The sequence below is a fragment of the Schistocerca piceifrons genome, chromosome 6 (assembly GCF_021461385.2).
Source record: "Schistocerca piceifrons isolate TAMUIC-IGC-003096 chromosome 6, iqSchPice1.1, whole genome shotgun sequence".
NCBI classification, from domain to species: domain Eukaryota; kingdom Metazoa; phylum Arthropoda; class Insecta; order Orthoptera; family Acrididae; genus Schistocerca; species Schistocerca piceifrons.
This window is the reverse complement of record NC_060143.1, coordinates 336,851,468-336,875,383: the sequence shown is the minus strand read 5'-3', so window position 1 is coordinate 336,875,383 and position 23,916 is coordinate 336,851,468. Positions and strand designations below refer to the sequence as shown.

The 23,916-nt window shown below is 40.8% G+C and overlaps 1 protein-coding gene across 1 annotated transcript in view; it reads left to right on the top strand.

Moving 5' to 3' along the window:
* The window catches only part of LOC124803066 (odorant receptor Or2-like), a 68,675-nt gene that overhangs the window by 5,473 nt on the left and 39,286 nt on the right, over positions 1-23,916 (top strand). The window contains exons 2-4 of the mRNA XM_047264193.1: positions 772-1,250; positions 7,042-7,141; positions 13,826-13,930. Coding sequence (XP_047120149.1) covers positions 1,015-1,250; positions 7,042-7,141; positions 13,826-13,930 — 441 coding nt within the window. The 5' untranslated portion in view covers positions 772-1,014. The remainder of the gene's footprint in view (positions 1-771; positions 1,251-7,041; positions 7,142-13,825; positions 13,931-23,916) is intronic.

Sequence of the window (23,916 nt, the reverse complement as noted above, 5' to 3'; positions counted from 1 at the left end):
CTGTCTGTACGAAAAAGTTTTTTCATGTGGTTCACCTCTACTGTATTTTCTTCCACGGTGATAGTCGTTTGAATTCTAATGCAAACCAAGAACAACTTAAAGAAATAAAGTAATATTACTGAAAACAACAATTCTCTGGTTTTCATTTATAATTATAAAGTTATTCTACCAGAAGCCACGGAAAAATCAGTTAGGGTGGGAACACACTATTTTAGATCAAGTTTCAGCTATTGTGTCTTATATCAACAATAATAACAAAAATGTTATATAAATATTCCACTGTTACTAACAGAATTTTTTTTTCATGTCAGCTGCTTGTGTTAGCTCCTAATACGCCACCTTTTCTTGATTTAGTGTACACAAGGTATAAGTGACGTAGCGTTTGTTCTGAAAACGACAAAAAAGGACCATATATTAATGAAAAATATTTATATTTATGATAATGCGATCAAAAGCTATGTGATCAAAAGCCACCACATAACTATGAACTTTGGAGTGATACAGCCTTTTTTCTTCCTCTTCCGCTACCGGAGAGCGCTACAGGTTACCCAAAAGTCATACATACAACATATACATCCACATTAACTGACATAAGTTCATCTGATTATAGAGGTTTAAACCACTGGAATGAATAGTGGAAGTTAAATACATTGTAACTCTTTTTTTAGGTTACTTGTAGTTCAACTGATATTCAATTGGTTCTGTGACACATTGCTGCAGCATTCCATCCAGTACCGTTTACTTATGCAGACGGTACATTATTATTTGCAGGAGCGACGTGACTTTGGCGAGTTTCTGAGCACAGACGACATACAGCTACTTCGCGTCAGGAGCCGATCCATGCGGCGAGTCGTCTTCGCCTACCTGTTGTCGGGCGTGGTCTCCTCCATCGTGTACGTCGCCACACCTATCAACGCTGACGGACTGCCGTTGCGCCTGGCGCTGCCATACGACTCTTCGCGCCCTCTCACCTTCGCGGCCACGTGACTCTACTCTGCCTACATCGTCTTCTGTATGGTCATAGTGACCATGGCTGCTGACTCCTTCAACGTCAGCCTAATGGTTCAGCTGCGGGACCAACTCGATTTGCTCAACAGAAATCTTCGCTGCCTAAACGACAGAACCTCTCGTATGAAATCTTCTTCGCTCCAGACTCTCTCTACGACAGATGTAGAGCACACAGAAGATCTAATCCTCGACGTTCACTATCGGCTCCGAAAGAGCATCATTCATCATCAAGCAATCATAAGGTATGAATAAATATGTATCTAAGACAATTAGAAACCCAGTAAAGAAAAATTTCAGGAATTCATGCAGGTTGCAGCTTAGATTATTCTTAAACGGTACTTCCACGTATTCCACTGCTCTAGAATTTTGTATTCTCTACTGCAATTTCAGGGTTACGCCGCTCTCAAGTATAAATATTCGAAGTCACGGCATGGTATACATATAAGTTAAGATTTAACTGTATCATTGTCCGTTTCTGTTGCACTTGCGAGGGTCACTCCAAAAGAAATGCACACTATTTTTGTAAAAATACAGTTTTCATTCTGCATGTGTGAAAGTTTTGCAGTGTGTAGATGCATCCTTCCCAGTTGTTTTCGAACTTAGTTCAATCTGTTGCCGTGAGTGACGCCTTCACAGCATGTCTTCAAGATGGCTGCTACACTTGACGTTCGTCAGAAGCAACGTGCTGTCCGAGAATTCCTGAGCTGTGAAAACGAGACAGTGGGAAACATCCACAAGAGGTAGAAAAAGGCGTATGGAGATTAAAAAAAATATTCAAATGTGTGTGAAATCTTATAGGACCTAACTGCTGAGGTCATCAGTCCCTAAGCTTACACACTACTTATCCTAAATTATCCCAAGGACAAACACACCCACCCATGCCCGGGGCAGGGCTCGAACCTCCGCCGGGACCCGCCGCACAGTCAATGACGGCAGCGTATGGAGATACTGCTATCGATCGCAGTACAGTTAGTCGGTGGGCAAGCAGGTTACGTGATGGAAGCGGGCACGGCAATATTGAGGACTGTCCTAGCAGCGGCAGGCCTTGTACTGCACACGCTCCAGAAAATGTGCAGAGAGTTAACGAATTGGTGACAGCTGACAGACGCATCACAATGAACGAATTGTCACGATACATTGTGATAGGGGAACGAAGTGTTTGCAGAATACTGAGTGTTGGCGTTAAAAAAGGTTTGTGCCAGGTGGGTTCCCCAGGGTGTTGACAGTGGCTCACAAAGAAACAAGAAAAACGATATGTAGCCAACTTTTGGAACAGTACGAGAATGGTGGCGATGAATTTCTTGGAAGGATTGCAACAGCTGATGAAACATGGGTCCATTATTCTTCACCAGAGACGAAGAGGCCATCAATGCAGTGGCATCATGCAAATTCATTCAAGGAAAAAAAAATCAAAACCACACCTTCTGCTGGAAAAGTTATGGCTACGGTGTTTCTCGATTCCGAAGGACTTTTGCTTGTATACATCGTGCCAAGTGGAACCACCAGAAATTCTGGTGCATATGTGACGACACTGAAGAAACTTCAAACTCGACTGAGTCGTGTTCGACCACATCGGCAAAAGCAGGATGTTTTGCTGTTGCACGACAATGCACGGCCACATGTCAGTCAAAAAACCATGGAAGCGATCACAAAACTCGGATATACAACACTGAAACACCCGCCTTACAGTCCTGTCCTGGCTCCATGTGACTATCAGCTCTTTGGGAAACTGAAAGACTCTCTTCGTGGAACAAGGTTTCAAGATGATGACTCCCTTGTGCACGCTGCCTAATAGTGGCTCCGACCGGTTGGTCCAGAATTTTACCGTGCGGGTATACAGGCGCTGGTTCCAAGGTGGCGTAAGGCGGTTGAGAGGGATGGAAATTATGTGGAGAGCTGAGAATATTGTTCCTAAAGGACGTATCTACACACTGTAAAACTTTCAAACATGTAGAATAAAAGAAGGAGTAAAAAAAATAGTGCGCATTTCTTTTGGAGTGACCCTCGTAGTTCCATTTCAAGCATTACCTGTCATCAATGACAAAAGTTAATTCGTAAAGTTACTTGCCTAGTGATCACGTTTTTTGCTGGCACTGAAGTATATCACCATGATTCAACAAACTGTCAGACGATTGAAAGAAAAAATTAATTAATTTCTAATTTGCATACATCATTTCGGAATTTGTATCTGAGTACCATATATATAAATATATATAAATATATATATATATATATATATATATATATATATATATATATATAGGGATTCATTTTCAATGCATATTAATAATAAATCGGCAGACTCTCTTTGTAAATCAAATATACATGAAGAAGGAGTTGTATTTTACACAAAAAATTACGAGTCCAAATCCACTGAAACGGATGATTATGCAAATATCAATCACTGGAAGCATGTTACTCTGTTTTTCTCCTACCTTAGTGTCTATAGACCCAACTGAGAAGTTGTCAAATATTCCTACAAATAACTGAGTTGGTAAGCGATAAGATGATAAACTTCAATCCATTGATCGACCATATGCGGAAACCTAAATAGTCATTAATTGAAAATTTGTTCATTCTGTACAATAACTGATATTGATAGTTCTTATAAGAATTATGTGAAACAGATATATATGAACATACTTTAATTTCAGATGAAGCTGATAATCATCCAAATCGAAAGTAGTTATTGAAGTGAATAAAAAAATGTCAATCAGCGGTTGTTCACCTCACAGACAAGATTGGCTTTGAGCACTATGGGACTTAAAAGCTGAGGTCATAAGTCCCCTAGAACTACTTAAACCTAACTAACCTAAGGACACCACACACATCCATTCCCGAGGCAGGATTCGAACCTGCGACCGTAGCGGTCGCACAGTTCCAGACTGAAGCGCCTAGAACCGCTCGGCCACCCAGGCCGGCGCACAGACAAGAGATAGGAAATGGTAGAATGCAGCAGGTGTTAATATAAATAGTCTACAAAATTATGATAAAACAAGCTATTTCTGTATGTTACTTATAACTAGAGTTCCTCTATGGTTTTCTAGTCGGAATTATGTAGGAAAACAGAAAAGTAACAGACAGAGCACTTAATAAATGATGTAAATAAGTAAATATTGGTCCACTCACGAGAAGTCTCCCTAACTGTAATTCGTAGCTATCCATCTTTACTGACTTGCTGACCACAGTGAAGTTGTGTTGTATAAAGATAGCACGCAGCATAATTTGCAGCCAAGAACCGTACTTCAGGAAACAAGTAATGGCTACCATTGGTCATCGAACCTTACGATGCAGCATTTCAGCAGAAGCTTCCAGTTTCATACAACCACTTCTGCATACCAGTGACCTGAGACATTAATCTGCCTTATGGAGACTTCTGCAGTTTCAAAAATTGATGCTAGGCCACAGATTGACTGTGGCCACTGAATGCTCTTCAGATACTTCTACGGTGACACAGCGACACAGTCCATTCAGCAAAGTCAGCTCTGAGCAGCTGCATTTAAACCCCTACAAGACCAAAGTACAGGGTCAGTCAGCTGGGTAGCAAAGCGACGTCCAGGATGCGTTGATAATCGACATGGTAAGTGAAGCTGGCGTCACTATCACTATTGTCCTCCGTCTGATCACCTTACCACCAGAGCAACACAGCATCTCACGACCTTCAGCGGAGTACGATGCTTCAGTAGCGCCATCCTTGCCTCTCCCAAGGTTTCAACAGAGGACTGATTCGCCCTTTACCACTGAGGGCGGAGTTCAGCCATACGTACTCCCAGTTAAGCAGTTACAGCGTGCTGTCCAAGCTACAGCTGATAACCAGTGGCTTCCCGTGACACTCGTCGGCACGCACAGGAATCTCTCGCTAGCACTACCTGAGGAGCTGGAAGGTCAACACACCAGCAGATGCTGTAATTATTTATCCGCCTTGCTAGTCGTCGATGGTAGCAACTTCAAAATTCAATGCCTGTAAACAAGCTGTAATGAAGAAGTTCTTGCATCGACGAACTGCCTTTTCTGCTGTTCTACACAGGAAAGTCAGATATCGTAAAGTAACATTCTTAGTCAGTCTTCAGCAGGTTATCTCCACAGAATATGCGGTTTTTTCAGTTCAAGAATCGCATTACACAAAATATAAAGTACTAAACATAGCCAGTAACTATTTTCTGTGGTTTGTCACAAGCATTTGTTGGGGAATCGTAGTATTCTTCTAGACGAATTCAAATGTTACTGTCTCAGATGTCTTTTTGGATACTTGTTTTCCGCTGTTTCAACCCATAGAATACAGCATCATTTTCAGTAATCCATGGAGTGTAGACAGCTTCTTCGTGAATGACAAATAATCTCCAGAGGTATACAACTCTGCTTTTGTCCATTTATATATAGCTTGCCGGTATTAAATTCAATCTCAATGCATCTTCAGAACTTTTGTGTGTAAATAAAATCTCCTTCAATAACATACATCGGTTCTTTGCAAACGAACTATGACAACTTACACAGTGCATGCGTGATCGAACTTCACATGGCCCGACCTCATCGTTGCACACACTGCTGCACAGAAAATGAATAAACGAAACAACTGAAACCCAATTGTGACAGATCTTGTTAAAAGTCTATGCTCTGCAAATTCTGCATTACAGATAATATCCGAATTTCAGGATTAAAATATCAAGAAACTACACGTACGGAACCCATCATTCGACATTAGCGTTATACAAGGTGAGTCGCGTAAGACGTAACACCCCCATTATTCCGTTGGCGATTGCACGTATCAACAAGCGGTGTTCGGTGAATCATAGCCGACTGTGGGGCACATACTTTGGTACATCCACAATAAAATGGCTCAAAAGGCCCTGAGCGCTATGGGACTTCTGAGGTCATCGGTCCCTAGAACTTAGGACTACTTAAACCTAACTAACCTAAGGATTTCACACACATCCACGCCCAAGGCAGGATTCGAACCTGCGACTGTAGCGGCCACGCGCTTCCAGACTGTAGCACATAGAACCGCTGGGCCACCCCGGCCGCCCATGCACAATAATCACAACGTTTATATTGACCGAGATAATGGGGCAAGTACATGTTTTTAAAAGGGACGCTATACTTATCTTACCATCATTCGAGCCCTCTGGAAAAGACGCGTGTAGTGATGTAACGCATGTTGCTATTGTGATTCAAACTTCGCTTAAAAGGCACCGGGAAATATTGTACGATTGAAGGTCGAGTCGGTCGGAAGCAGCTGCAGACCATAAACACGCCTCGCGCGACCCGCAGGCCGAGTTGCCGTTCTCTACGCAGCATGCACGGCCTACGCTACGTTGGTACATCCTCATCCGCCCTCTTTTAAGCAAAGTTTGAATCACAATAGCAAGATGCGATACATCACTATATGCGGTTTTCCAGAGACTTCGAATGATGGTTAAAAAAGTACAGCGTCCCATGTACTTGTCTCATTATCTCGGTCAATATAAACGTAGTGATTATTGTGCATGTACCAATATATGTGCCCCATAGTCCGCTATGATTCGCTGAAAACCGCATGCCGATACGTGCAATCGCCCCCGGAATAAAGGGGGTGTTACCTCTTACGTGACTCACCCTGTATAGAAAGACATGATATAATAATTCACGAGTAACTTTGACCACTTGCTCAGCGATGTGAAATGTCTAACAGACGACGAAGTTAACATCAAATACTAACCAAAGTTTTATCTCCTTGACAATCCATTCCACTGCACAGACCTCTCATCGGCCTGATGTTCTCAGGCACGCCCGTGCGTTTCATCGTCTCCATGTAAGCGGAGACATGAGACGAAGACAGTCGTCTGTATTCCCAAGGCTGTTGAATAATTTACTCATTTTCGGCGCCCTTTCGTCGTAATCTCTTGATATGGGCTTCGTTCTTTGAATACACGTAATACGTATTTTCCAGAATGTCTGTTTCGACGTAGTTGATTAAACAGCTTCATTATGTATTGTATACTCTTCACTAATAAGAGCATACTCGAAAGCTAATCGTTGTTTTTGGCATGTTGGCAGGAATGTTACGCTACTAGAGCAGTGCTTGGGCCGGATGTTACTGGGACAAAGCCTCTCCCTTGGGACATCTTTCTGCTTGCAGCTGTTCCAGGCCGCAAAGGTAAATTGTGTGTCTATAGTTCGGTGGATATAATATACCATCTACTAGGGTCATACATTTCTCGGTAAACCTTCGAACCGATCTGTTTTGTCCACTGACCTCGTCGTCAAGAGAACCGTGAGGTTCTTCACAATCGAGAACAGATCTTCTTTAATATTCTCCTTGTTTTATTATTCAAGTGTGGCCGCAGAAACAGAATTACTTGTTAGGATGCCACGGGGATGACTGTGGATATATTTGCGTCAAATATTGAGAGTTTATACGATTCTACGACTTTACTGTACCAGATTCTCATACGATATTTGCCTGATTTGGTACTTCAGCATGCAGAGATCGTCTGCAACCCACACCTTGGACAACATTTCACTTGATTTTTATTGCTTAACGGAACAAAATTGCGCAATTACTATGATGACAAGACATATGATGAAGTATCGAGGTTGCAGACGACGGAATTATGGAAGCGGATCAGTATCTGCTGTATTAGTTTTTCCAGGAAGGAGTTTCGAGGTGAAATGTGCATGTGAATAGGAAGCACATAATATAACAATTGTTGGATTTTATGGAAAATGGGACTTTTGCCTGTAGAATGAAATTACATGAATGTGAGCAAGGCGTCACTTGAGGGTCTTCGTGTTTCCTCTTTACAGATATTTTTATATGGATCGATGTGTAGTGCGTGCCCACCTTACGTCGTATTTACCATCGAAATGTAGTAACATTCACAAGTTGTTTAGAATTATGTACGAGCATACGTATTTTTCAGAGATTACACCTCAGTTTTCCAGGAAATTTATAAAGTGAGTTGATATTCATGATGGCACGGAAAGCATCATGCTTTCAGAATTGTTTACATAACTTTTAATAAACAAAACATATCAATGGTTCCCTTGTTTACATGAATCATCAGCACGCGTAACTCTGCGAGGGTTCAATACATGTTAGCTATGTCCTACTTGTTGCATTGTGATGTTTCCGCAAAACAAGTCATGCGTGATTCTGTGGAGAACTGTTGTGATAGCCACGCGCAGTAGCTTTAGATCACGTGGATTGTTGCGGTAGCCGTCTCCTTCGAAGACCCTACGAGAAATAATCACAGATATTAATATCCGGGCTGAATAACGGCCACATTGAACGCCTTGTAAACGTTCTGGATATCGAGGGTTATCACACGGGGCCCGAATGTTCGTGCAGGAAATTTAGAATAACGTTATTTATAGGAGGGCGAGGTCCATGTCGCATAGGTAACGTTGTTGCTTAACGTTGCGGAAGTTATTGTCATGCAACATGTCCATGTAGCGCACATTGTTAACTGGGCCATTGAAAGAGCTTTGTCAGATGCTTCCATGGCTGGAAATGGCACTCTATACACTCACTATAATTTTTTTTTTCCCCGTGTACATCAGGAGCTTTAACTGCCTCAAATTTGCTATTGTGTCTTCTGTTGTTGCCGTTATCACGTTATTAGAAAATTATCCGTTGTTTTGAATCATGATATCACCATTTACTAGAGCTGCTGAAGTCGCAAAATGTTATCGCAGTGCCCTGTCATTTTCCGTCAGTTTGTGCAATATTATAATTTTTTCAGGAAATAATTTCACTCACAAGGGGAAGGCCTCAGACACGGCCAACCGATTCGGCTCAAATTTTGCAGGTCGCTTTTGTACAACCTAAAACGAAGGAATCTAAGACATTTTGGGTCAACACCCCCGCAATTTTGAGAACATCACCCCTAAAGGTTATGACGAGCAATCGACTCAAAATTAGAGGTATCGATGTCTAGTTGTAAATACAGCATTTTTCATCATCAGGTATGGGGCCCGCAAAAGCAAATTTTTCCAGAAATCGAGGAAAGAAACTTTTACAACTGCCGCTTCTGTACCCTCATGCTAAACGCTTTTCGCCATCAGCGGCGATAGCGCAACAGATAGCCGGTACGGTAGCTCAGCGTGTTCGGTCAGAGGGGTAGCTGCCCTCTGTAAGGAAAAAACTGAGTTCATCGATCAACAACGAACTTAAAAGGGTGTCTTACGATGTCCGCCCCGAGCAGTTGCGACGAACAAAAGCGAATGAGATTTTAAGAAAAATAAAAGGCTGGGAATCGGAGAACCCGGGTTTGTATCTCGAAGAAATCTACCGCGTGTTTTTCTTTTCATTTGTATTTTTCCATATCTCAATTGATAGGGAGACGAGGGTTAATAAGGTAAGTTAATCAATAAGGCATGATGATAATAATAACGTAGGCAAACTAATTTCCCAAACGCCGTATGTTAGTAAAGTATTAAACTTTTAAGCCTTGTCACATGAAAACAACTCCGAGTAACAGTGCTGCGAATTCCTCACGAGGGATCACAGATAGCCAACCTCGCGACGCTTGTTTACAACGAGGCACGGGACAGAATGCGAGCGGGGAGAGTTATGTTGTCCCGGTTGCCTCTTCGTCATATCATAGTTGTGAACATGGAAGAGTGAAGGTGTCCAGCACGAGCCTTATAGAAGTCAATCGGAAAGAGTTGTTTTCCGTCATTAGGCTGCCGCGAACCTCGTGGATACATGTAGTGATTTTTCTATCGTTAATGCGCCGAATGAAATACGTTTTGTGAATGAATACAGTGTTCTTCCGTAAGTAACATATGACAAGTACTGTGTGCAGTTTGTAGTAATTAGCTCGTTTGTTTATGCCGTAGTAACTACTTATTGTTTTTGTGTCATATCTTTCAGGTGCATACTCTCAATAATGGAGAATGTACACCCTTCGACTAGCGCTGTAATATATAGTCGGGAGCCTGTCACAGGCGATGGTAAGCGGGAGGTTACCGACGCAGTGCTTTGGTTTGTAAAAGTGTTGCAAGACAGATGCATTATCAATGCACTACCGGAAGCACGCAGTTCTGTTTCTCGGCGTTCCAGATCGATAGGGGCGTCTATCGTCGAGCGCTTATTGGATTTGACGAACGAAATGACTTTTGTTGATACTGAAGTACTTTACCATGAAGACGAGCAGAAGGTGATTCAGTGGAAGATAACCCAACTAGTGAATTGCAAATTGGTCATAACACTATGGAAATCTCCACGTCACTGGGAATATGTGCTTCATCTGTTCCCGATGAGTATTACGAACCGGTTACTAAACGATTGAACTACGGCGCTACACCCCTTGAAGTAAAAGTAAAGGCGGTAGCGCTACCCAGGAATCATCCAAACTGGAATTTGCAAACATTGCAAAAGAATGGAGCAACAACAGCCCTGGAAGGGAAGAAAAATGGTTCAAATGGCTCTGAGCACTATGGGACTTTACATCTTTGGTCATCAGTCCCCTAGAACTTAGAACTACTTAAACCTAACTAACCTAAGGACATCACACACATCCATGCCCGAGGCAGGATTCGAACATGCGACCGTAGCGGTCGCGCGCCTTCCGGCTGAGCGCCTAGAACCGCGAGACCACCGCGGCCGGCGAAAGGGATGAAGGACTTGAAATTGTGGGAAAGTGATATCGTTAAAGGAGGGACAAGATACGACGAATACCAGGCGATAAATAAGTGGACATACGACAGATTTGTCGAATCTCGTTGTCGTAACGAGAATTTGACAACGAGAATACTTCAGGAGTGGGCTGCAGGTGCAGCGCTTCAATATACGGCCAACAAGGATTTTACGTTTGCTGCATCATTATCTTGGGGAAGATATTTCAAATCGGAGTATAAAATTCGTCAACGGCACGTCACTAAATACGTCTCTCATAAGGAGGTACAAAATGTAGTAGATATACAGAAAGTGGAGGGCTTTTTTCAGCACGCAAACGGCGTCACTTATGACCGATTTTAATCGTGACTACGTGATCAACACCGATCAAACAGGATGCGAGTATCGGGTGAACATTCGACGCACGTTATCGCATAAGGGAGAAAAAGTTACGCTTGTCACAGTTGGTAATAAAAACAAACTAACACATTCGTACACGGCGCAATATGCCATCACAGCCTCTGGAAAAGTGTTGCCTAAGATTTTCCTGTGTTTACAAGGACGAATGTCACATTTGGTCCTCAGGTTATAGAAGAAGTCAATCGTTTAACCGACTCGTTGAAAAATGTTTACATTACCTGCTCCATATCCGGGAAACTGACGAATGCGATTTAGAGAACATTTCTTGAGAATGTTTTAAAACCATACGTTTCTGATACCAAGTTTTGTCTAATATTGGATTCCTGGAGTGGACCAATTAATACTACAATATATGACACAATGTTTATAGATGGCGAGGGTCAGCTGACGTGCGCAGTAAAAGTAATACCGCCAAACTGCACACCTGTATGCCAACCGTGTGATGTTTATTTCTATCGCCAGGTTAAAAACTTTATTTCCAGGCTTCAGAATTGCAGTGTGCTTCTGAAAACCCAGAGGGAATTGCACAACCGCACGGATGCAATAACTATTCACAGCATAATTCATAACCAACTTTGAGCACCGATTTTTCATGCAATGATATCGTATACGTGGTACGCATCAAAATTAATTCCCGAAAAAGAGATATTTTTTTATGTAACCCAAGTTTGTTTTCCGCCGAGTCTTCGGAAGGAATAATGTAGCTATCGAAAGATTGCATTCATTAGATGTTCTTGGTACCGTGAGTGTGTATGTTTCGAATGTTTATATGTCAAGTACCACCCATCTAGTTGTTCGAAGAACAGTGAGGACACTTCACGGTGACTGGAAGAGCCATTCTAAAGTGACCTGGAGTATCATTTTAGTTGTTTACTATCCCAAGAGGTTTGAGAAATTTATTTCCCTACCTTATTATTATTATTCCTTATTGATTTACTTACCTCATTAACCCTCCTATCCGTATCAATTGAGGTGTGGAAAAATACAAACGGAAAGAAAAACATCGGGTAGGGTTCTCCGATTCCCAGCCAGTTACCTTGGCCGTTGCGCTATCTGTGCAGCCTGCGGAAATGTGTTTACAATGTGGGTACAGAAGTGGCAGTTGTAAAGGTTTCTTACTTCGATTTCTGGAAAAGTATGCGTTTTCGGACCGCATACCTGATGATGAAACATGCTCTATTTACAATTATCTATCGTTCCCGCCATTTTTGAGTCGGTTGCTCGTCATAACTTTTAGGGGTGATTTTCTCAAAAACGCGGGGGTGTTGACCGAAAATATCTTAGATTCCCTCGTTTTAGGTTGTACACAAGCGACCTGCCAAACCTGAGCCGAATCGGTTGGCCGTGACTGAGGTCTTGCCCTCGTCAGTATGAAGTTTTGTCTGAAGAGAACGACGTGAGATGACATTTCGGATGAAGCCCCCCTCATGGATGTCGTGGGACTTTGTGTCAATGCCACTCTTATAGCATCGCTATCCTCTGGAGAGCGGAGCGTGTTGGAAAGAGGCAGCATTTGCTCTAAAATATTGCCGTTATCTTCATATTTTATGGTTAGTCGATAAATTGTGTGTATGCAACGGGCCCACCTCGTACAAAAATGAACACCAAAATATCGCTGAGTCTCTGCCGCACTCTTCGGTTCCACGTAAAACAGCACAGTCTTCACTTTCTGGTCTAGCGTCAAGAGGTCTTTGTTCACCATTTTACCAGGTTGAAGCGGTGGGGATACGCATACATGATACTGACAAGTGCTGTGTTCTGATGAACCATGCGTGAGCTGCGGCTTCTTTCCGATGAACTATGCACAATCTACGGCCATATGTCCCAACATTCCAACATTGGCAACCTGAAAATGTAGTTATTATTAGGCAATGTCAGTTTATGACATTTCTAGCAAAACAAGTTATACATTTTTAACAGCGTATGAGACATTCCTTCCGCTCTTATTGCCTGGGACAATGCGGAAAACTGAACTTATGACAAACAGCTTTACTGTTTACAGCTGTACACGTAGTTAAAAACCATTGCGCTCGAATTTCACTTTTCTACGTAGCAGCTTGTTCGCTTCTTTTTATGTGAGTATCGGCAAATGAAATGTGTCTGAATGACAACATGAGAGGTGTTGGTCTACGGTTTGAAAATTTCTTCTATATTTTTATTTATTGATACTTTAAACAATTCTGTTTTAAAGGAGCACCTATTTCGAGGTACGAATGTTTCTCCCAAAGCTAATCCTGTACTAAGAGTATATATTTTTCGTAAAATCTGTGACCCCTGTCAGGCATCAATCACAGCAAAATTTCAAATGCTTTGCAGTAAAGGCATGTCGTTTTCTCTCAGACTGCCTTCTATTTCCTCTATATCCATTACGACAGACACTGCCGACTTTTCTTCTAATTTAGTGTGATATATGTTAAATTCCACATCTTTACATTTTCAGATAACGTAACAAAGTAAAGATGAAAGAGTGGTCAGAAACATAGCCCTCCAACATGTATATTCATTGTTCTCTGTTATTCATGGTGCTTTAAATTACTACTCCACTATTGAATGAGTAAATAATTTTTAACATATAACAACTCATTTGAGCATTTATTGATCATCTGTACCATTATAGGAATAAAAAGCATCGATATTTAGTTCTTTTTTTAGTATCATGTTAGGACATTTACATTTTACATTGTTGTTGATTACGTACTCGGGAGACGAGTATTGGGGGATGTAAAATGTAGTGATTTGCATGTTTTGTTGTTGATGAAGGGAATGGAGGAATTAATAACGAATTTGCTTTATTTTCAGAGGGCTAAGGGTGTGCATGAACTTGGTAAGGCTGGCAGCTACCTGATGCCAGTATTCTCAGCGCTGTTTATGTACTGCTGGTTCGGGGACGATCTTATTTCGGAGGTATGTACCAGTTTTGATAAATGATAAATAATAAATGGACTAATTCTGCGAGAATTCTTTCTGTTTAGTATTATATTTTACTTTTCTTTTTCATTGTAGTCTGATAGAAATGTTTCAACTGGCCATTTTTTGGTGCTTGAGTCTGATGAATGGTTTAATAGAGTAGGCAACTGTGACTAGTGCTTGTCTAGTGTAATGCTCACTCGGTGTTGTTGATTATGTCAGTGTAAAAACAGATAGGATGAATCCTGTTGTTATTATATGACCTATTCCTGATGAACAGCACCAAGTGGGTCAACCGCCTTAATGTTCCCATTGGCAAAGGTCTCTCTGTCAAATAGCTTCATTCTTGGTCTCAGCAGGAGTGGTATAAAGAGGCGAGTGGTCATATTAGTTACCAGGAACTTCGTCATTACACTGTTAACTGTGCCACCTAAAAGATGAGTAACGCTGCCGGCCGCGGTGGTCTAGCGGTTCTAGGCGCTCAGTCCGGAACCGCGCGACTGCTACGGTCGCAGGTTCGAGTCCTGCCTCGGGCATGGATGTGTGTGATGTCCTTAGGTTAGTTAGGTTTAAGTAGTTCTAAGTTCTTGGGGACTGATGACCACAGATGTTAAGTCCCATAGTGCTCAGAGCCATTTGATGAGTAACGCTAAGCAGACACTGGACCGTAAAATGCGATCACAGCATGATACATCATTCTCTTTATGTTTAAAAGCACCATATGTCCACAAGAATCTTATTCCGGCATCGTCTCTAAGCTTTACGAGTAAAGCATCACATATCAAACAGCATCTGCCTCCGGCACAGTCGCTCTCTGGAAACTGATTAAATATTCCTTCACTCGTTTCAAAAGCCGTCTGTTGAGTCAAATGGAAACAAAGAGGAGAAAATTTGTAGACTTATGCAGACAGTACTTCTTCCGCAATTATACTGCTCTACCCTGTAGCGATTCGGAAGTAAAGTACTAGGGCCCAAGAACCCTAAAACAGTTTAACTAAGCTGGTATCCTTGTATTTTTCATTTATCGGTACTTCATGACATTTGTGATATTTTCAATAGTGTATGGAGAAAAATCAGCGACATATTTCGGAGAAATAGAATAGAAGGACAGCTTGCAATAGATCAAATATCTCTGCCAAAGAGAAGAAATGGGTTCTGTATGATCAAATGGCTTACCTGGATACTAGAGATGGGAAAAAGCGTTCTTTCCAGAATACAGATTAGAACTCGTCACTCACAGAAATGATATACTTCTTTTTCATGACACCGCACTCACAAAAGTAAGTAAAAGGAAGACACGTTGATTTTTTAATTCAGGTCAGTATGCCTGTTTCTTTATGTGATTTGGTCCTATCTTGAAAGAACGTATAAAGATATTTTGTGTTATGTCTCCAGAAACTTTGAGAGATAAAATTTTTAAATGTTGTCTGCCACAAAAACTTTAAATATTACAAGAAATATGCTAAATGTTTGTATGAAGTGGAAAAATTTTAAGAGCGAAGACTGATGCTTGTTACATTTTGATATTTTTATTGGATAAAACGCTATGTACGAATTATAACGCAACTATAATTCCAGTCTTTCTGCAGTCATCAGTTACAGTCCGTGTTACCATATATGTACTCAAAAAGGAAACATTTATTAGTATTGTCGTTTAAAAATAAAATTCGACCCTTTCCAATCTATGTGAGTCTGTTTCTCTTGGCAGTGCATATTTGTCCTCCTTTTGAAAATAATCATTCACTGCGTACTCTTGTTTTTGTGATACATTATACTTTTACTACCAATTGATACAGCATTGCCCACAGAAATTTTCTTGTTTCTGACCAGTTTAAGGGATCACTGTTTCTAGGCAAATATCCCTGCCCTAAATATTTGTCCAATTCGACATTTGTCATACTTTTTGTGTCGTGACTGGCTTGAAGCTGATCAATAGTTCCGTCAAACTTCTCCTACGTTCAAGAAGTCTCGTGCATTGCGGTGGTAACTTGTTGAGAAATGAGCTGTGTTCTTTCTTGTTAAACAACCACGCAACAGCTTTCATACAGCAGTCCTGAAATGTTCTGTCAGCTGAAAATCTTTGCCTTTTGAATTCGGGGTCCAGTAACATTGACTGACCAATCAGTTCGTTTTCTGAGATAACACCAAATCGCTCTGATAACCCTTCAAGCAAATTATAAACCAATGAATTTGTTTCTTCAGGACACTCTTTATTTTTTCTGTACAAGATTTTAGTTACAATTCTATTAATCTGTGCAAGATTTTCATTTTCGGAAGCGAGACTACTTTCTGTGAGGACACCTCTTTGGTTACCTCATCGAAAACTTTCAAAATCTGTAAAGCCTGTTGCATTTTCTTCCAAGTCCGTCTCTTTTAAGTTTCAGGTGATCGATTTTCCACCTAAATAGCGAGGCAAGAAATTATGGCATCTTTATTTAAAGTAACTCTTTGCAACATTTCGTTAGTAGAGTTCCATTTAGTAGGAACATCTTGTTCCAGTTTCACAGGGCACTTCTCTTTTGATTTTCTTACATTTCAGCAAGTTTGTTTAAAGCCAAGGGCTCTCCTTGAAAAACCCTTTTGACTCGTCAACGGTTTTTTGTATGGACTTCTGAATTTCGTGTTCCACTGTGAGATTTAAAGACTTTGCGAAACATGGGATACGTGGAAGTTAGAGAAGCATGGCAGTTAATTTCATATTTGACGCATTGTCTTTTATTATGGAAGTGATTTTAAAGATGTAATTGTATTTGACAATAACAGACTTTCACCTTGTTGAGATGTTTTCTGCATTGTGTCTGTCTTCTAATTGTGAACATTGTAAAAGGTATGACTTTAATTCACTCTTCTCGTCTATGAAATGTGAAGTGAGAGTATAAAAACTACTGTTATTTACACACGTCCACACATCAGACGTAAGGCGGATTACATTTGCGATGGCGAAATCATTTTCACTCTTATCGAATAACTCATGATACAAACTAGGATATATATATATATATATATATATATATATATATATATATATATATGTGTGTGTGTGTGTGTGTGTGTGTGTGGAACTATAAACAAAGGATGGTAAATCATTATGAAAGGCTGTACATCTAATGCCATACATTTATATAAGATGAGCGGGCCTAAAAATTAAAACACTTACTTATTGGTTGTTGTAAATGGAAAGTGGTTGGGGCCGAGGGCATCACAACGCGAGATGCATCAGGACTTGATGCAGAACCTGACGACACTGAGGGCTGGATACGACGTGGGACTCAGTCTGCCTTTTGATAGCATACCTTCCCCCGTGATTTAAGCTGACGTCAGTGAGGAACGGTCACGAGAAATGATGTCTCGAATTTCTGCATCGACTGATGGCGATCTAGATCGGCTTCCACATCGCTCCAGGTGTATCGCAGGATGCTTCGATTTTACGTGTCTCATACGTGTTTAATGGTGAGCCTGGAACCGGTGGGAATTATCAACCGGCATTATCGGCAATTTCGATTTAATTCCGTTTTGGTAAAACCGTACCGTACATCGCTCGTAATTCTTGCAGCCGAAGGCAAGTGGTTGACTTACTGTCGAGCAGCACTGAAAAATACGCTGGAGAAATTAAAATATTTACTATTAACATAGGCATTTTAAATTGTAAAAGCTGAAAGTGACAATAAGTATACAAGGATTGAAACTTAAATAGTGGCAACTATTTATTTACAGCTGGTACAAAATATATACGTGTTTCAAAGTTTTGCTGACCTTCAAAGTAGTCATTAGCATTGTGTATAACCCGTTGCTCGAGATGCGGATACCGTAGGACACTCTTAGCAGTGCCAGTTGTGTTGACAGTTCGAGCGGCGCGGTCTATTGGTTCAAATAGCTCTAAGCACTATGAAACTTAATATCTGAGGTCATCAGTCCCCTAGACTTAGAACTACTTAAACCTAACTATAGTAAGGACATCACATACATCCATGCCTGAGGCAGAATTCGAACCTGAGACCGTAGCAGCAGCGCGATTCCAGACTGAAGCGACTAGAACCGCTCGGTCACAACGGCCGGCCGCGGTCTATTGCCCGACGAGTTTGTAGCAGTTCTGAAGTGAATGCCGTGATATGTTTCCTTCAGTTTAAACATCGAGTCGTAGGTTGTAGGTAGTGTTCCAGAAATGAACACCATAGAGACAGAAGTGATGACACTTTCTGCAGGACCTGACCATCACTTTGCAGGACAATGCTCAAGCACGTACACTGCATGCTGTTACTTATTTGTTTGACTGATGGGGCTGCTAAGTGCTATACCACCTACTGCACTGCCCTCGTAATTTCAACCCAATTTATAAACTCAAGGAAACACTTCACCGCATTCGCTTCACAACTTTTATAAATTCGTCGGGCAATAGACCGCGCTACTCGAACTATCTTCACAACTGGCACTGCTAAGAGTATCCTACGTCTTCCACGTCGTTGGGGACGGGTTATACACAATGCTGGCGACTACTTTCAACGTCGGTAAAACTTTGAAACACTTATCTATTTTGTACCAGCTGTAAATAAGTAGTTGCCACTATTAAAGTTCCAACCCTCGTGCATGAAGCACAGTCTGTTATCATAAGTTATAGAGTAGAATGTAGGACGTTGTGATCTGTGAAACCTAGACCCACAATCGTGGAGTTGTATCATATACAAGAAGCTTTGAAACAGTCGTCGTGTCTAAGGAACGCGCTAACTGACAATACGCGAAGATTTCACTGCTGAAAGATATATAAATTTTAAATAACATGATATCAAATTTGGACTACATTGCTACATTGCGTGTGAACAAGAGATAGCAGGATAACAGTGCGAATAAATGCTGGAAAAAACTATTGCAAACGAACTCTAAGGCGTGTGCTTTAGGTGCTACGAACTTGTCAACTTATGCAGCCTCTTGTTCCACCAGTGTGTCTGTATTGTTTCTGTGGAACACAGTTGGCCATCACTTTCAACTCATTTCGACGAACTCTGCCATATATTTCAGAGTATCGACATCCATGTCTTTCTTCTAGCGAACGTGGAGAAATGGCCCAAGCCAAGCATGCTCTCCAGTTCTGTAAACTTAGACTCAATTGTCCTAAGATATCAAAGAAGTAACAGATGAGAAGGTGCAGTAGCGACATGCGAACGCTTTGACTTACTACCTATAGTGTTACTTACATCCAGTGTTAATGAAGAAAAACAAGTCGAATAAATGTTTGTAAATACAAAATCCCTTAAAAAATTCTCCTAATCTCCATCCTCTACTGACATCCGACAGTAGGCTGTATAGCCTGTTTCACAACTGACCTTTCAGAACTCAATTCGACTTAGGAGCCTGCGAACAATGCTAGTAGTATAAAAATATTCTGTTCCACTTTGAAATTCAAGTGTGTAATTTGTTCCTTAAATGAACAGTGCTTCTGCTTGCAACTACCCATAATGCAGCCTGCACTCACACTCTCACACATATATTTGCCACGAAATCCACAAGCAAAGAAATTCGTACCAGGAATCAGCTCCCAACATTATATTTATAACTTTATCTCTAAAATATCCAAGGAATAAATCTCAACTGACAACGTACCAAGACCTTAAGTGTATCAGTGTAAATGAACTTCCAGTAGAGGCGGAAGAGATAATTTGGGAGACAATTTCCATTCGATTTCAGGACTTGGTAATCAAATTCCATGTATATACTACCAAACTAAATCGATTACACAATAAATATACTCCACGAAAGACCGGAAACCTGAAGGGAAAACCTGCACCTTGGTAAACGGAAGAGTTCATGAATCTCGGAGACACTGCACATAGCACCTATGTACTACCTCCTATTATTGAAAATAAAATTAATTACAAGCAGAAAGCAAACAGAGTCAATAAACCGGAGACAAACGATAACTAAGGCATGCTAGTATATTAATCAAAAGCACAAAGACCAGATGCTCTATGGAAAACCTTATGTGATCCATAGAAGTATAGGCAACGTAGAAGCTGCAGCTGATCCCTTTGTCCCAATGAAGGAACTAGACCAGTACTTTACTTTAGCGATAACGGTAACTAAACGGTAAATAAAACGGTGACTTAGTCAATATTTCAAGGAGTTAAATGATGGTACCCATCAAAAATTATGTCGTGATTACAAAACCATCGGAAGTCCTTCAGATCACCTTTTACTATACAGGACGGCCAAGCACTCCAAAAGATCAAGCTTATTTTTGATCAATTCTTTTCACAATAATTGCTGCTCCCTAAACCTTGAAGCTCTTGCCTGGACAACACAGCAGAAACACTCGTTCCCATCAGAATGCAAGCCCTAGAACTCCGATTGCTAAGAAGAGAAGTTAGATAAATTCTTGATTATAATTATTACCAAGTGGGCAGAAGATAGATAAGAAGATTGAGGAAAATCATCAGTTTCAGCCATGTACATTTTTATTTGTATTCAGTACATTGACATTGTTTACAACACACCACAATAGCACAGATGAAGTCGAGTCGCATAATTTCAAACAGGTCACGTTGTCTATCAAGTCGGGCACCTACCTCAAACTGCCTTACACAACCTACCTACATCTCAGCGCATGCGTGTCGGGTAAGATTTCTGTTATTCTGTCGTTCTCTTAACGCAAACCATAAGTCCGAGAGAAGAAATAAGTAGGACCTTTTCATAGGAAATTTAATGTAGTTTGATTTTGTATGGCGGCACTGTTTCGCTGGAGACTGCGGATTTCGACTTATTCAAGAAAAACTTAAAAAAGTAACTGTAAATATGTTCCATCTCAGAAACAATTTGGAACAGGACATATGTCCATATTCATTTTTTTGCTTCAAATGATTGTTCCTGTCACATCCCTGATCATTGACCATTGCCCTGAGACAAACTGTGCTCATTGACTACTGACTACGTTAAAATAATTATGTGTTACACATAACGTTATTTTTTTGAAAATCTGAACTCTGATGGAGAGATGCTCACTCAGGAAAGCGAGTTGCAAGCTGTCACTGTGCCAAGAGAGCAGAGAACAAAGCGACCCTCACGTCGCCATGTGATCTGCTCTTTGCAATCACATCTGTGAGAATGGTGGGGAGCAGCGAGATGCCTTGCAGTCCGATCCATGAGAGTGATGGGGAGAAGTGAGCCAGTGAGCTACATTGTGATCCGGCCAATGAGATTGGTGAGGAACAGCGAGCAAGTGCGGCGTCTTGGCACCGATTGGTGAGAGTACTCGGAGGACAGAACTATTGGGAGTAGACTGATGCCTGGGTCACTTTGCGATATGCTCCCACCACATGGTGGCTGAAGATCGCAGCTTATATGGTTTGCTAACTACACATTCCAAGTGAGATGCTGAGTAAAAGGATAAGAAATACCAACTGACTCAAAATTTTGTAAACGTTTATTGAGCTTCTGAAATGTGGGGTTCTCTTTTCAAATCACGAGGAGAAACATGACGCAGGAAGTGCTTTCTACGTTGACTACTGACTACGTTAAAATAATTACGTGTTACACATAACGTTATTTTTTTAAAAATCTGAACTCTGATGGAGAGATGCTCACTCAGGAAAGCGAGTTGCAAGCTGTCACTGTGCCAAGAGAGCAGAGAACAAAGCGACCCTCACGTCGCCATGTGATCTGCTCTTTGCAATCACATCTGTGAGAATGGTGGGGAGCAGCGAGATGCCTTGCAGTCCGATCCATGAGAGTGGTGGGGAGAAGTGAGCCAGTGAGCTACATTGTGATCCGGCCAATGAGATTGGTGAGGAACAGCGAGCAAGTGCGGCGTCTTGGCACCGATTGGTGAGAGTACTCGGAGGACAGAACTATTGGAAGTAGACTGATGCCTGGGTCACTTTGCGATATGCTCCCACCACATGGTGGCTGAAGATCGCAGCTTATATGGTTTGCTAACTACACATTCCAAGTGAGATGCTGAGTAAAAGGATAAGAAATACCAACTGACTCAAAATTTTGTAAACGTTTATTGAGCTTCTGAAATGTGGGGTTCTCTTTTCAAATCACGAGGAGAAACATGACGCAGGAAGTGCTTTCTACGTTAACGTACCGTTCTAAAGAACCGAGTTTTGTTAGCCTCAGTAGCTACATGGTCAGTGCAGTGGATTTCTAAGTGAAGGGACTGAGGTTCTATTCTTGGCTGGGTCAGAGACTTTTCTTCCCACACGGGGACTCAGTGTTCTGCTTACTTTCATACTGTTATAACTGTCACAACTATTGGAATGGCTGAACGTGTAGAGTCTCACACCCAGTAAATTGAAAAAGGGAGCATTCTCTATTTTCTGTGTTGTTTTCTTTGATGAGAAAAGCTTTACACACTAATAAGGTATGCAAATTCTCACATGCACATGGTCTATAACACATTTTTTGTAGCTTGAGAAACGTTTTCTTGAGGATGTGGCGTGAGGCGCCGTTGTGGTAGCCTACCACAGAATTTTCGTTCCGCTCACTACAGCTACCAGAGGCGCATTTTGAAATCAGATGAGCAACCACATTTTTTCCGAATCACCTATCACCCACTCCTCAGGAGGATCTGGCTCTTTCAATCAACTGAGAAGCATACTGGCTATCTCTATTGGACACAGTTCAACACAAAAGTCAATAAGCAAATTAGTTGATTTTCTGTTTACTACTTTCATCTCTCAATAGTTTCCACTTCTTTGCCTTTGGCAACAATAAATTAAAATCATTTAGAGAGCTACAAGATGAAATAAGTTATAGCAGATTTTTCTCCAATACTTGACTCCCACAGTCGGAAGATAAGGCCGATAGTATTGTTTCACACCTTGTGACTAAATACAGAGAAGGCACAGAAGTTATATCCGTATTCAGCTGCTTCAAATGTTTCAGATAAGCACAAAGTTTCGGTGCAGATAACGAAAGTGTGATCCTAGCAACACAAGTTTACGTAAGAGGAACAGGATGAATTCTGAGGGAGGGATATATCTCCTGCTCTAAGAGAAGACAGACTGAAAGGCAGAAAGCTTCAGGAGAATTCGAAATAAAATAGGTAAAGGCAGCTGTAAAGAAAAGTGACAGAGATTTATTTTTACTGAGCATGTCTCACCCTCTAGGTTAGTTTGGTGTAAAAAGTACTGCATATGAAACATGATGTCTTTCCCTGTAATGTAATATTAACATGTTGTTTAATTATGAATAGCATTTGTACTCAGTTCTTTCTTTGTTGACTACTATTAGCCTGCCCATTATGGGAGTGTAAATAAGAGATTTCATCACAGAGATTCAGTATAATGTAGAAGTTACTACCTACCAAATATGTAACGGTGTCAATAAAACGCTGTGTTCCAAAGAGCATGTAACAGTAAGGAACTTAATTACAGTCCGAAAACATTCGGTGGCATGAGTTGTTGAACTATTAAAACTGTGACAAAATGAAAAATTTTTATTTAAACAATTTTTGCCAATGTTAGAGAAATTGAAAGGAAATTAGCGTATATGCTGTTTTTAGCTGCACTGTTGGCTTTCTTGAAAAGGTTGTCATTTTTTTCCGCATCTCACTTTCTACCCTGCAAAATATGTCCACACTGGCACACATCTACACTACTCCATAAAGACAAGACGTAGTAATCGAAAAGTTCTGGTCCGATTTATTTCACATTTTCGCACGTTACTCTAATAAACGTGTGAATGAATATAGTCTCCAAATTTTTAGTATACTTGTATATCTTATATATATATATATCTTATATAATGGAGAAAAAGTGTTCAGCAAGAATCACAGAAAGTTGTTAACACAATTTTTAGACGAATGAACATTTGGATGCGCATGGGCTATATAATTTTTCGTATACTTATCACATAAAGGAGAATCTTTGTAAGCAAAAACAGCAAAAAGTGCTGGGCAAAAGCAGTTCAAATTTTTTATTATTGCTCTACTAGATATCTGGATGAAGTTAGGATACATGCTTATTTTAATGTATGTAACATACCCATAT